We start from the raw sequence: 16,107 nt of genomic DNA, 5'->3' as shown, positions 1-16,107 counted from the left end.
AATTGTTTCCTCCATAACCATAAATATTCCTACCGTGTCAATTTGCAGCCAATTCAACTGCTGTTTATTTTATATAAAGTGATAAGGAACCTTTCTCATCCTGTATAATTTGTGTGCTATACTCGTGTGAAGTTGCTGTCCGGTGCCACTGCGCTGTAGGTACCACAGAATGGCACCAAACTTAGTGTGGGACTTATATATGATCGGTCACAGGGCAGTCTGTGTATCTAAAAAATTTCTGTGTTTCCATGTTTTGGAGGCACTTCTGTCACATGTTTGTGTGTGTGTGAGGGGAGGAGAGGACTTCGTAGTCTTTCATTGTCATTTTTAGTCTGCGAAAATTAAACAAGATTGTAACACTAAAGCAAAGAAACAGAATGGATGTTCATAACTGTACAACTGTGGAAATTTAACAAGGCAAAAGAGAACCATGCTCCATCTGTGTTAGGTTGAAATGAGTTTTGATAATTGTATAACTTTTTATTTATTAATGACAATAGCGCTCCGGGATTTATTTTGGTTAGATTGTTCACGATAATTCATAGGAAGGTTGTAGAAAAGAGGAGAAAGTATCGTTTGAAAAGGAAAAATAAAGAAACTCAGTTAGAACATGAAATCAACAATATAAGTGCAAGGAACATTAATAAGTATGTATACAATGTGATTACGGTACCATCGTACAAAAATTTGAGTATTTATATAAAATGAAGTTTACATACAATCAATCTTTATCAAGACGTCCGAATAAGTGAAGTTATTCCATCTGTCGAAAAGGCCATTAAAATGTTAGAACCAAACGAAAGAGAAGGTTTTAGGTACACTTCAGCAATACTCACCTCATTAAACACCTTGACATCCCGTGAAGGCCTGAAGTTGTTTTTTTTTTTTTTTTTTTTTTTTTTTTTTTAAGCTGCTTATGTATGTGATGTCAAAAAATGATTGACACAGTATAATAACTATTGCATTGAAGCTGATAAAGGGAATAAATATGATATTCCAAAGAAATTGGATAGGGAAGAGATTCTGCAAAAAGTGCAAGACAGATCCACACAAAATTAACTGTTTTACAAAAAGTAGTAGCTGTCATAAACAACTATAACAGGGTCACGAAAGTGGCAAAATCAGAAAATGGTCATGAAAATCAAGAAAAAGCCCGGAAATTTAGCTTTTGCGTCACCATTTATTTTATCTGTACAAATATAAGTAGACTGGAAAATTTTGTTCTATAAAACGTTAAAATTCATCATCAAAAAAATGTGTGGTCGGGTCTAGACGCTACCAAACCGCAAGCAAAGCATGCTTTTATTGCATGCATGAAATTTCTGCCTAATTCGCTCTTGACATTGTCTTTCAGCTGGCATCATTGAGCAGTGGCGATGCAAATCTCATCTCATCGCCGAAACCACCTACGCATCTAACCACTTTATTCAACTGTTAGATAACAATATACGTGCTGTTATTAGTTTTTGAATGTTAAGAAATTTTATGGTTTGGCAAAGAAAAGGTCACGAAATTTCATTTCGGAATTTTAGTAGACACCCTGTAAAACCTCATCACAGGTACCAGATGATCTTGCATTTAGATCACTTAAAATCGCATATTCTGTTTTACTCATAATCTATTGAAGTCCAAAAATTCATAAGACAGACGTCCCTTTAAGACCTATCACATCAGGATAGCGCCATCCTGCTTACATGATAGTCAAATGGATAGTCAGTTAATCCAATGGGTTAAATCTTACATTTCCACATTGCGTTAAAAGCGGTTACTTAATAGAACAGCAAATCTCTAATCTTGTCAATGGTAATCATATTAAAATGGCTTCACTCGATGTAGTAGATAGTATGTATCCATCTCTTCCGTTTGGACTGATCTTCCAATCTGCAATTTCCACCTTGCACATGAAGAAACTTAAATGCTGTTTAACATACATTATTTTCTCTTTCGAAAAAAACCTTATATCACCAAGTATAAGATTTAGCCATGGGTAACACTTTATCTCCTTTCTTGACCAACTTAGTTCTTTGTACTTTTGAAAGAAAAACAAGAATTAACTGTTGTGCGGTACTAAAGATATGTTGACGATGTACTTTCTCTGTATAAGAAAAATCGCAGTTGGATTTCGTAATAAGCAAAATAAGTCAGATTCACACTAAAATATACCGTTGAATATGAAAAGGAAGGTTGGCTTACCTGCGTGCACCTAATTATTAAAAGACGCAATAATAATTTTGTTACTAGAGTCCACCATAAGCCAACTGCAGGTATACAGTATATGTGTTATAAATTTGCACATTCATCAGAGACCAAAGCGAATGTATAGAAAAACTTCTTTCTGTGTACCTCGTTGGAGTCAGACATTAATGAAAAGATTGATTACTTGTTGAAACTTAGTAGAAAAGTTGTATATCCTATTTCCAGTTCATTAAGTTGGTATAATGAGACTAAAAGGAACACGTGTTCCGGCAGACCTAAAACCGAGACCTATGAAAAAAAATTTGATTGCACTACGTATATTCCCCAGATTGAAACTGCATTAAATAAGATTTTTACGCGATGTGGTTTTTGCACAGCATTGAAACCCACCATGCTTGCGGAAGGTAATCGAAAACAGGCAGGGTTTTCGTGATCCTTTCATTAGTGTTATAAATTTTTAAAAAAATATGAATGCGGTTTTCAATTTTCTATAGTGTAATACTGAAAGTTAAGATCAATTGCAATTTAAAAAAATAGTTGAAAAACAGTCATTTCTTGATCTATTAACCTAACATTAATTTTAAAACCAGCATAAAAGCAAATTATGCTTTATGTGAATAGATTGTCCTGGAAGGCATTGTATTTATTCAAAATGTTAGTTTGCAAGGCTAATACATACCAAACTGTTACTTTAATGCATTTATTACATATTATAATTATTATTATTGTAATATTACTTCGTGATTTATAATATTACTTCTGGAGTACCTAAGGGGTCTAATTTTGGGCACTTTTTTCTTGTTTATTAATGATATATCTGAGAATAATACTTGAAACTATTTGTTGTATGCGGATGATATTAAAATCTTTCATCGTATTTCAACAACGAATGATCATGTAATTTTACAAAACAATATTAATACTATTGTACATTGATCTGAAATAAATTCTCTACCTTTGAACTTGTCTAAAACTCAAGGGATATCTTACTCCAGGAAAATAAATCTCTCTTTATATAAATACATTGGTAACCATCATATTCAATTTGTAAATAGGTTAATGATTTAGGAATTATTTTGGATACGAAACTGTTGTTTCATAAACATCTTCAAGTTATAACATCTAAAGCGAAGAGAAATTTAGCACTTATTAAATGATTGTTTAGAAATTTTAACTCAATTAATACATGCAAGGTTTTCTATTTATGTAATGTAGGTCTCGCCTTGAATATGCAACTGTGAATCTAAATATTTTGTAAACTCTGTTGAATGTGTTCAGAATAATTTTCTTGCGTGATTAAAATGGAAATTTAAACAATATGATAATATGAGCTTAAGTGCTGTATGTGATGATTTACACTTACTAACTCTTAGTCATGACGCAGTTTGTTTAATCTAAATTTTTTACATGATCTATTGCATGGACGCTTTTATTTAGATGGTTTCATTTCGTTGAGAGTTCCTTATTGTAGAACCAGGAAATTCACTCCTTTTGTTTGCACCAGGATATTTTCCAAATCTTCTATTTTTGGCTGTATTGAGACAGCTAATAAATTCTGTTCTAATTTAAATCTTTTCCAATTCAAATTTTCAACTGTTCGATATCATTTTTTAAAAAAAGTCGTTAGTTTTGTTTCGGATGGATGCCTTCCATATGCGTATATATATTAATGTCAGTCTTTTTATATAAACGTGCTTTTGATTTTCATGTTCATGCATTTTTTTGTTTAATTACAGATACTACATGTTTGTTTTTTATTTTTTATTCATTATCATGATGTATTTGGCATGTTTCTTTCATTTATTATGATTTCATGTATAAACTGCTTATTTTATAATTATGATTCAATGTATCAACTGTGTTTTGTATTCTTTTGGCCCACTAGTGGCTGTCAAGCTGTTGTTGCCAATAAACGGCTTTGAAAAAAAAATATTATTATTATTGTTGTTTTAGTGTACAGCAGCATGTAAGAAGAACAGGATTAGGATTGTCAAAGAAGAATACGGAAGGAGCTGCACCAACTTCCGACTTCAAAAGGAAAGTAACGAAATTAATCCAAGAATATGCACACAGTGATTCCATGTATGATTTGGTTTTCTCGACGGACTTTAGCTCAGAAGAAAGAGCAGCAATGCATTTGTAAGTATTTTTTTTTTCATCTGTATATTTTTTTGTATATTTTGTTTAAGTACAGGTACGCTACAAAAGCCGACCAAGATACTGTTACACCACCAACAACAACACACTTGTGTTGGAGTACAGGAAGTCAACTCAGGCCGTGTCTAAAAGTGCGAAATGCACACTTTGAACATACAAGCGCAAAGTATACAATTGAACTGCACACTAGGTAGTGTACACTTTGTCAAATTAACTTTTAATCCGCACTTTGTTCCAGCACCTCATTGCGGTACAACATGAGCACACTAGGTGACGACCTTCTGACGCACACTAGAAAATTACATCCGGGTAAATCCATATCAAGTGGTCCAATGCATGTTGCTCGACAATTTTTAAAAATTCTGATTTTTTGTGTGCTGTTACCTTAACATGTCATTAGTTCAAAATTAGTATGATTTTAATTTTATTGGCTTTTGGTTTCGAGTGGCAGCCATATTTGTTTTCGAAGATGTGCCATTTTGTGATGTTGTAAGGGATTACAGAATCTGAAATATCTCAGCCCCTAATTACCCTATCGGTGTGAAACCAAAACCAAAATGTGTAGTAAGTTCTACACTTTAAGAGTGTATATTAGTTATGTCATTCATAAATTATAAATGGGTAAAATTAAAATTTGAAAACGTAGGGTTTAAAATCCCAACTTTGGCACCTATTATTTTTAAGAAGGAAAGGGGTCAGGAAGTTGAGCTTTACTGAATAAAGAGGTCTGATATGGTTCTTATCACTCACCAAGTTTCAACCCTTAGACTTGTCCCGCTTTGTTTCTAGAAATTATCAAAAATTCAGAAAAATGGAAAAACTGCATATTTCACAGGTATATATCTCTGGTGGGGGACCTGATAAAAATATACAATTCCTCCCCGTAACAGGTCTACATGATATTATTCTATGCCCAAAATTAGGAGTTTCAGATTAGACTATAAGTACCTTTATTATGAACACAAAGTTATACCTATAGATAAGCATAGGCAAAAGTACGGATAAACGGAAGTTTACTGTATATCCATCATAAATCGGTTGGCAATGGATGAATAATGCATAGAGTGGTTAAGCACAACATACAAGAACAAGTGTTATCCTGTTAATAAGCAAACAGAACAAATGTACTGAAAACACAATTCAGCAGAGTTCTTGTTCCACTAGGGGTGTTCGATAAGGCTGAAGACCTATCGAACTTCGTGAGTGAAAATTTATCGAGTTGTCACCGGTTACTCGAAACCGTTCGAGTATTTGAAATTATCGATGTTTCGGGTATTATCGAAATTTCGAGTATTATCGAAGTTTCGGCTATTATCGACATTTCGAGTATTATCGAAGTTTCGGGTATTATCAACATTTCGAGTATTATCGAAGTTTCGGGTATTATCGACATTTCGAGTATTATCGAAGTTTCGGGTATTATCAAAAGTAGTGATGAACAGTTCGGTTCCTTCACCTCTCCAATGATTTCTTCTTGCAGCCAAACTAGTCAAACAACTTTTTTCACTTGATAAGTTATTGCAAAGTTGTATTTGTCGAAATCATATGTAAAATTATTTTTCTGCCTGCCCCGTTATTGGCGCAATAGGCAAAGTGACTATTAGTAGACTAATGTTGTCTTGGATTCCAATTCCATTCGGGTGATGCATGTTTTCTCTTCCTCTTTCTCTCTTCTGACAGACTGCTTAAACCTTGTACATATCTGTGGGGAAAAAACTTTTCCTTCACTACATTGCTAAGGAAAGAAGTTTTAAAATGAACACTCTGCATATACAGTATGTAATACATATTATATACAACTATGATAACCAAGAATACATAGTTTCTTTCGAAAACTCCGATAATCCCGAACTTTTCTGAATATTCAAGCGACTCGACAAATGCAATCATATTAATATATTTCTGTATTTGCTGCTTTCAAATAATTCGAGATTCTCGAACAGTTCGAGTGTCTCGAAGTTGTCTAATGTTTCTTACATTTCGAGTACCTCGAACACTTTGAGAGTCTCGAACATTTCGGGAGTCTCAAAAGTTCGATAATTCGATAAAATTAAAATTCTTTATCGATGAAACGGTTTTGAAATTTTATCAAATTGTTATCGATTACTCGATTATCGGAACAGCCCTAGTTCCAACATGCACAATCGTGTTCAGACATCATCAGATAGGAATTCACTAATAGTGCTTTACTCAGATGCTTACAGCGCAAGAAGACGGTTGTGTTTCTGCGGATCTGTGTATCAATACTGCATCAAATTAGTGAAGAAAATGGAATGTGATGTAGGCAAATGTATTGGTGAAGAATGTCATAAATGTGTGTATGGGCCGGTAGCAAGATGCATTACGTCCCTTAGTGACTTCAGTGAAGAGAAGAGGAATCTTCTGCTAATGCGAACAAGCAGTGGCATTGCAAACATATGCAACTACCATGAAGTGAAGTTTTCTCAAAAGTATCATCGTCGTTTTGGTAATTCGTGTTGCGACCCTCTAAAAATCAATAAAAAAACTATAACAAAAGGACTTTCAGAAATTTCGAGTGCACATTTACTAAAGGACAAGAATTATGCAGTAGATTTGATTCCTGGAAAATCATTATGTGCTACATGCTACACAAAAATCTTTGTTGTACAAGAAAAAAGCAAAATCGAAAACAATAATGTTGAATCAGGCCTTCAGTTTCTACTGACTTTCAGGAAGTAAATGTGAAAAAAAGCGTCCTTGCACTGCCTCCAAACAGATGACACAGTTGCATGTATCTTTAAAGAAAAGTGGTACATTGGAATTCTTGAAGATGTGAATATCGAACATGATGACGTGAAACTGCATTTTTACGAATCCCCAGGACCATGAACTTCATTCAAAATTTCAAGAGACGACACGACATGGGTACCTTTCAAGAACATTTTACGAAAGCTTACACCCAATAAGCTTACAACAGCAGCGGATCGGTGTCATACTATCACTCAGCAGTTGTGTGATCAAATATCCAAACTTTTTGTGGAACAGACTGTTTAAGTGGTACGTAAGAGCCAGTATTGTTCTTGTATGTTGTGCTTAACCACTCTATGCATTATTCATCCATTGCCAACCGATTTATGATGGATATACAGTAAACTTCCGTTTATCCGTACTTTTGCCTATGCTTATTTATAGGTATAACTTTGTGTTCATAATAAAGGTACTTATAGTCTAATCTGAAACTCCTAATTTTGGGTATAGAATAATATCATGTAGACCTGTTATGGGGAGGAATTGTATATTTTTATCAGGTCCCTCACCAGAGATATATACCTGTGAAATATGCACTTTTTCCATTTTTCTGAATTTTTAATAATTTCTAGAAACAAAGGGGGACATGTCTAAGGGTTGAAACTTGGTGAGTGATAAGAACCATATCAGACCTCTTTATTCAGTAAAGCTCAACTTCCTGACCCCTTTCCTTCTTAAAAATAATAGGTGCCAAAGTTGGGATTTTAAACGTCAATCACCTACGTTTTCAAATTTTAATTTCACCCATTCATAATTTATGAATGACAATAACTAATATACACTCTTAAAGTGCAGAACTTACTGGACATTTTGGTTTTGGTTTCACACCGATAGGGTAAGTAGGGGCTGAGATATTTCAAATTCTGTAACCCCTTACAACACCACAAAAAGGCATATCTTCGAAAACTAATATGGCTGCCACTCGAAACCAAAAGCCAATAAAATTAAAATCATGCTAATGTTGAACTAACGACATGATAATCTACCTGTACATAAAAAATCAGATTTTTAAAAAATTGTTGAGCAACGATTTATTCCTTTTCTGGACCATTTCAAATGGATTTACCCATCCTGTATATTCGCATCATATTAGTTCTCATACCAAATTCACTACAGCCACTTAACCTAATTCAGCATAAAATAAAGTTCTCTTGAGTAAGGAATTAGCGTTTATTCAGCTGAAGTTACGAGAAAGAAAAAAATACAGATAAACTGTTAAGAAAAAAGGAAAAAAAGTACTGGGACAGTTGTTACTTACATTGATGATTTTATCAACACGTATAATTTACTAGGATATTTCAAGCGTATAGTTTCGCATATAGTTTCAGTTTGCATTTAATACAGTTTAAACATCTTATTATAATTTCTTATAATTATTAAAATCTGTTTTTTGCAATGTGATTACTTAAACCAGATAATTTAGTTTTCAGCTATGTTTCCGTATCCGTAATTGCTTTGTTGATAATATAACATAAAGCATTTTGTATGGTAGTACAGAGGACAAAATTTAATGCGTCGACTTTGATCATATTATGATCTCAATACAAATTTAATAGTAATGAGAAACCGCTACTTTCAGCTTCTCTCTCAACTTTAAATTTACGAGTAACTGTTCCTTTTCAAAATATCTTATATCCACACACGAGATATTCAATTAGTTGCATTTTCCTCTGTAATTAACATACGAAAACGACACATACTTCGTTATACTTGTATTGTAGTACTGTTTCAAATGAGATGCATCAACACGATAGTGTGAGGCGCATTCAGAAAGTAACTTAATGCTCTCAATAGCGTCGTGGCAGTGATTGAAGATGGACGTTCCTATTCCATCTCCCGCTGTGTATGAAGTGCGAGCAATGATAAAGTTTTGAATGCACAGGGCATAGCGCCGATTGAAATCCATCGTCAGCTGTATCATTGCCAAAATATCAATGCTGACCTCATGCGCCTTGCTTTGTGTTCTGGAGTCAGTTGTTTCGGCACCCACCTGGCACACAATTTCTTGAACAACAGGCTCTCCGTGACAGTGGTGTGCAATAAGGAGCGGGAAATCTGCAGGAACTGACCACTGAATTCCGTTATTATGAAGCGATTCGTGATGCGGTTCTGGTTCTGCGTCATATGTTCCGGAACAAGATCCACAAGGTCGTTTGCGATGACGGTTGGCCTACCACTGCGCTCCTCATCATGCACATTTTGGCGTCCTGCTGCAAATTGTCTACACCAGTAACGCATCATCTACTTGCTCAGGACGTTAGGGTCATAGGACCTGGCATAGCTGACCGTGAATTTCAATCGGCGCTATGCTATATGCATTCAAAAACTTTCATTGCTCGCACGTCACACGCGGCGAAAGTTGGAATAGGAATGTCCATCTTCAACCACTGCCACGACGCTATTGAGAGCCCTAGGGAAGTTCCGCTGGCGCATGCGCCATGCTAGGACCTTACTCTCTCAAGTACACGCAGTCGCTTTGCGCAACATACGGTTTCCTAGCTAGGGACGCGTGGGAAACTTACTTTCTGGATGCGCCTCGTATGTTCAGAAGTATGAAAGAATTAATATTACAAGACTTTTTGGAAATGGCATTTATTTTTCTTTCTTTAATTAACTTTTTGGGCCGTGATTGTCCTAGGCAACTGATATGCACGTCATAATAGAAGATTTCAAATTACATAACTGGCAACGTCGTAACACGTATAGATTGGCTATTAGAGAATTTTCGGCCAAAAGCGTGAAAATTACTTTACTTTTTTGATTTCCTGTCATTCATGTGCACTTTCTGGGTCTTCCTAAGAGAAAGAGGAGATTGTTTAATAGAAAATTTTGTCAATAAATTGTGCAAATTTCAAAGCTGTCCAATGTATAAAACCAAGAGAAACTACGTAAAAGGAGGCCTTCATTTTACAATTTGAGAAATGTTAACTTATTTTTTTCCTATGATCCAAGAACATATATATTGCAGGGCTCATAGGGAGTCACTTTTTTAACTAAAAGTTACATTTTTTTTTTAAGTTTGTCACTAAAAGTTACTTTTTTGGGAGGTAAAGTGACTTTTTCGTGTGATTTATGCTTTGCATTGGCAGTTTTCTAAGAAAAATAATAAAAATAAATAAAAAAAAAGGAGCTCCTCCGTGGCTAAGTGGTTAGCGTACGCGCCTTTGGCGTGGGAGACCCGGGTCGATTCCCGTCGGGAACTCATGTGGTTCGGATTCCACGTTAATCAGTAGGTCCACGTCTCATATAGCCTCGCTGCTGAAAGGGACGCTAAACTAAAATCAATTCAACTCAAATGGAAAAAGGCTAAAACTAGTTACTCATTACTCTTCTGAAAGCTTCAGTACTTGCTGCCACATGTGAAACAGTCAGCTTTATTCTTTCTAAAGCACAGTGGATGGTTGGTGGATGCTTAAGCTCTCAGGGTGCGGTTGAGAACCCTTCTATGTCTATTCTTTCTTCTATCATAATAGTCTTTTAGTTTTCTCTCGTAATAGTTAACGCTCCGCTCAACGTTGTGTATGTGTCTTTGTGTGGTTCATCATGTTCGTCTTGTGTTATGTTCTTCTTAAGGGTATTTCATGGCTTTGAGAACTCTCAATGCTAAGTTAAATATAATGTCTGGGATGAAGAAATTCGGAAATAGTCTAGAACTGGGTTCCACTTACTCAGAAGCTTCTTACATCTGCTAAGTCTGCTTACCGTAACTACAAAGCATACTTAGAAAACCTAAGAAAGGAGGAAGCTCAAAAAGAAAAAAAGTTGAAACAAAACAACAGAGAGAGAGAGGTGATTGAGAAATTGAAAAAGGAAAAAAGGGGCATGATGAGATTTTGGTAACTTTTTCATGTGGTTTTGTTCACTTTTCAACTATTTACCAGAGACCATACCACTATGAGCCCTGATATTGACTCTGCAATGCCTTGATACTACCGACGCGGATTATAATGTTTCCAAATGAGTAGATGTACCAAACAAGAGTATATTCTCAAAGATCAAACTGAAGAAGGAAGGGAGATTACAAGTTTGCCCATTAGTATGTGGCATAAACACACACAAACAGGGAGGTAGATGTTGTATGCAATATATATTGTTCTAAGCAGATAAGAAAAATGAAATCTTTTGAGTTTTACTTCCCACGATTATGCCGGCTAGGCTAAAGGAGATGAGAAATGAATGAAAATGGTGGAATGAAGAAAGTGGGAGGACAAGGAGAACCCCGAGAAAACCCACGTGCACGGTGTCAAATAAGAAGAAAGTGTTTAGAATTATCAATAACTATGCTGTACAAGTTCTTTGTTTCACAGAGAACGGGTGGAGTAGGTAAATTCCATGATAGAGTAATCTAATGGTGCAAATCTTAGATTTAATTTTATCAACCAAATAATGATAAAATATACCCAGAAAGAAACGATAAAATTCAAGGAATAGAATTTATCCAGAAAGGGACGATAAAATTCAAGGAATTCCGCTAGAAAAGGACGTTAAAACCCAGATAATTTAGCCACGGACGTTAAAGCCCAGAGAATTTACCCACAAAGAGACATTGAAGTCCCAAGAATTTAACCAGAATGGGATATTAAATCCCAAACTAACCAAATGGTGAATTTTATATTAAATAAAGATGTTTGACTAGAGATACGCCTTTCAGTGCGTATAACAGAGCGTATATGTTAACTTGTTGTGTATTGTGTTACGCTGAAGTTTATGTTGACTACTTTTTGTTGCTGAGCTTCGTCGTGGCTAAGCGGTTACCGTATACGCCTTTGGCGTGGGAGATCCGGGTTCGATTCCAGGCGGGAGCTCATATGGTTCGGATCCCACGTTAAAACTGTAGGTTCACGTCTTATATAGCCTCGCTGCTGAACGGACGCTAAACTCAATATCAAATCAAATATACTTTCTGTTGCAGTCTCATACTAATAATTAACTAATACACATCCTACGGTATTTCTTGTTTCATTTACTACAGTAGCCTGAAACGCGAAGCTACTTCTTCTATATTAATGCAGACAGCATTAAACTCCTTTTTGCTATTATTATTTTTATTAATGCAGGAGAGGAGGAGGAGAGAAGGAACTTTAATTTTTAATTCAGCAGCGAAGTTACATGAAATGTGGACCTACTTTTTTGTTTTTTGATTTTAGATCATGTTTTTGAAATTTATATTGAGTTTTTATGACACTTACTGTAGATATGGTTCTTTTGGTTGTAATTTTTTTTTTTAAAAATCTTTTGCCACTTGTTAATGTTAAATTCTTCACATTTTTGAGTTCAAAAAAGAATTGTATACTTGATCTTTAGACTTTTTCGTAAAGTTTTAACGAGTGAGGCCTTAATACGAGGTGTGATCAAAAAGTATGCTGATAGATTTTATTAAAAACAAAGTAATAAGCTTACATGGAATTTGATTTGATCTCCTTCAAAGTACTGCCCTTGGTTAGCCAATATACCTATCCTAACGTTGAATCCATGACTGGAAGCAATTCTGGAAGGCTTCTTTCGGAATGGCGTTCAGATGCTCAGTCGTGGCCCTCTTAATGTCAGGAATGGTGTCCGAACGTTTTCCTTTAAGCACGGTTTTAATGTTTTGGGAAGAACCAGAAGTCGTGTCATGTTATATCTGAATAATACAGTGGATATGGACAGACATTAATATTTTTTCGGCTAAAAACTCTTGTTCGTCAGTCAGAAGTTGGGGAACGAATTGCGCACTCACTCTTCTCATTTCCAAATCGGGTGGTTAAAATGGTTTGTACGAACCCGAACGAGTGTTCAGTCCTTTGGAAAATTCTCAAATAGTTATTCACCTGTTTGAACGAACAATAAAATTTTTACCACTTTTTTGCACGCTTTCTTCTGTTTTTCAATTTAATGGACGTTCCGAACATTGCTCGTCTTCTACCGACTCATTTCCGCTTTTAAATCGCCATACCACTTGTAGACAGTCTTCTGAGTTACTACATTATCACCATACATCAATTTCAACATTTGATGAGTTTCTGTAGTTTTTTTGCAACTTGAAACAAAACTTAATGTTCACGCGTTGTTCGTTATGCGCTACAGGCACGATAAACACACCCTCACTCTAGAGGCTCTAGACGCTGACTGACAAGTCAGAACGTATTCCAACTTGACGCTGTCTGTCTCAAGGAATCAGGCTATCGGACAAATTACATCAAATGGTTGTAGCGTCAGCAGTTGCTGCTATATATATAAACTTATTTTTTTGATCATACCATGTATATCCCCCATATTTGCTTTAATCATGTGAGAATGTGCAATTTACATTTTACACAATGCCATATAAATTTATTCCAGCATATGAAGACTAATTTCATCTTAGAATTTATCATTTACCTAGGTAATATGCTAATAAAATATACTTACTTAAGCATTTTTATTTTCTGCCAGGATTGCAACCAAACACAAGTTGAAGAGTAAAAGTTACGGGAAAAATCAAGACAGGCATTTAGTAATCTCGAAAAAGATTCACATACGACATATTGTAGATGAGTTGTTAAGGAAAGGAGGATCTGATGAAAGATATGAACTTCTACCTCCCACAGGACCAACTGAGTGATCTAGAGTAAGTGAAGTTTTTCGTTCTCTAGTAGATGATTGTCGTAATAATATATTGTTTACAATAATACGAGGGTCATCCAGAAAATAAAGATCGTTTAGTTATACTAAATAAAAAACACAATATTAATTGGATAAAACAATTCTGTTACATACCTGTAGCTTCCTTCACTTCTTTACATAGTCACACCTTCATTTAAACATTTATCGTATCTATTCATGAACTTTAGAATTCCCATACTCTTCTGCCTCCAGTTCACTGCGTACAAACAAAAGACCGCTCGTACATTTCCGTACAAATGGAGACGCCTTTCTTGATCGGATTGTGAATGGTGATGAGATCAGGGTGTCTTACATCACCCCAGAGAGCAAGTGCCAATCATCCCTTACCACCCAAAAAACCGAGAAAATTCAAACAGACTCTCTGAATGCAAAAGGTCATGGTAATCGTCCTTTGGGATCGTAAAAGTGTTCTTTTAGTGGATTTCATGAGAAAAAAAAAAAAAAAAAAAAAAAAAAAAAAAAAAAAAAAAAAAACGATCAATGCAAATCGTTATTGTGAGACTTGTAAGAAACTTCCAGAAGTAATGAAGAGTTGGAGAATGCACTGACCACCTGGCTTTAATGAATGGCGGCAGAAAAATATAACGGGAATTCTGAAGCTCATGAACAAATACAACAAATATTTAAATGAAGGTGGTCATTATGTAGATAAGTGAAGGAACCTTCAGGTATGTAACAGAATTGTTTTTTTTTCAATAAATAGTGTTTTTTTATTGTGTGTAACTAAACTGTCTTTATTTTCTGGATGACCCTTGTAATTTGCAAATATTGAAACTCGTATCATAGAAGTCGTACCATTACAAGTAAAAGGTAATATTATAACAACAAAAATGTTGATGTTTTTAAATTGTGAAAATACAAACGGATGTGCTTAATATTACATTTTATATGAGTTGTTTCAGCAGCGATGACAAGGTGAGTTTTTTAAATTAACTTTTGTGGCGCCTAATGATATCTGTCTTTTGCGATTTTTTTAAAATTCTCGCTGCTCACGTGAGTTTTACTTAGCATAGTGACGTAAGCACAAGTACGACTGTGATTGGCTGCAGTTGAGGCCACTGGCTGCTTCGTCTGCTTGTTGCTGATATATATTCGTTGCGAGAACGTACAACAATTATTTACACTATTTGTTTAAAAGTAGCAGACTTTTAAAATAAAAAGGGTTAAATTAATAAAGGACCCGGTACACCAAAAATAATGCATAAATAAGTTTATGACAGCTGATAAGTAAAGTTCTGATAAGATGCGTTTGCCTTAAGAACCCTGGCAACACTTATTGTTTGTACTTAAGTATGATGGGGACACACTGTAAGTTATTTAAGTACATACTGGCTAAGTCATAGTTTGCACTAACACTTGGTTAACATTGCATTTACTGATATAAAATATTTATTTAGGCCTTAATTAGATGATATATGAATAAATGTATCTATATACAAATTTACTCAAATAATAATGGTAATGGATATGTAATACATACATTAAAATATTGCAATATAATATGAATAATATGAGAAAACACTTTAAATAATGAATTAATTTTAACTTATAAAACATTTATTACTTTGTTGTAATTAATTGAAAAATAAAAAGATAGATATTAAAATGAATATGCAAATATTTTTCAGTTTGAAAAATAACACACTATTTATACTGTTTATTGTTTGCACAAACGACACTGTTTGGTTTAATGGAATATTTTTTTTGTTCATTCATTTTTCATTGAATGAAAACTTGACGACTGAATTTTTTTATTTTATTTATTTATTTATTTATTTTTTGATTGGATAGGGCTAGGTTTATTGGTGGAAGTTTTTTGCATTTTTTAAGTTTTATATTAGCTTAGGATTTTTTTAAATATAGGGCGCCATTATTGAGATGTTTTTATTGTATTGTGTTTTATTGTTTATAGATTTATTTAATATATGATTTGTATTTTATTTTTATTTATTTATTTTCTTAAATTTGCGCTGCTGCTTGTGCATTTATGTCAATTGGAATGTGAATGAAATATCTGTTCTTATCTGGACCTACTTTTTTTTTTGTATTTGCATATGTATAGCAAGTGTATATTCTTTACGTGTTACATGTGATTATTACAATAAGGGTAAATTAGCGTGACCATAATTAAAAGGAAGTTGACTTGGGATGGGTTAGCAAAAGAAATGTAAGTATTTTTTAATTTGTTACACTTTTTTATGCGCATCAAACACGATAGACATGACCCATTTTTGCCACCTACATGCAACCTTACCAAATAAACACATGGCACATAATATATTAATATTTGATACTAAAATATACATATATAGGATATGATGCTGAATAAAAATATATAGA

The 16,107-nt window shown here is 34.3% G+C and overlaps 1 protein-coding gene across 1 annotated transcript in view; it reads left to right on the top strand.

Annotated features, from left to right (window-relative positions):
- Window positions 1-16,107, top strand: part of LOC145685015 (uncharacterized) — a 64,819-nt gene that overhangs the window by 35,126 nt on the left and 13,586 nt on the right. The window contains exons 9-10 of the mRNA XM_081757356.1: window positions 4,150-4,335; window positions 13,537-13,711. Of these exons, the coding sequence (XP_081613482.1) occupies window positions 4,150-4,335; window positions 13,537-13,705 (355 nt within the window). The 3' untranslated portion in view covers window positions 13,706-13,711. The remainder of the gene's footprint in view (window positions 1-4,149; window positions 4,336-13,536; window positions 13,712-16,107) is intronic.

Source organism: Thermobia domestica, chromosome 5, assembly GCF_964235325.1.
Source record: "Thermobia domestica chromosome 5, izTheDome1.hap1.1, whole genome shotgun sequence".
Classification (NCBI taxonomy): Eukaryota; Metazoa; Arthropoda; class Insecta; order Zygentoma; family Lepismatidae; genus Thermobia; species Thermobia domestica.
The sequence above is the reverse complement of the archived record's forward strand: the minus strand, read 5'-3'. Positions and strand labels throughout refer to the sequence as shown.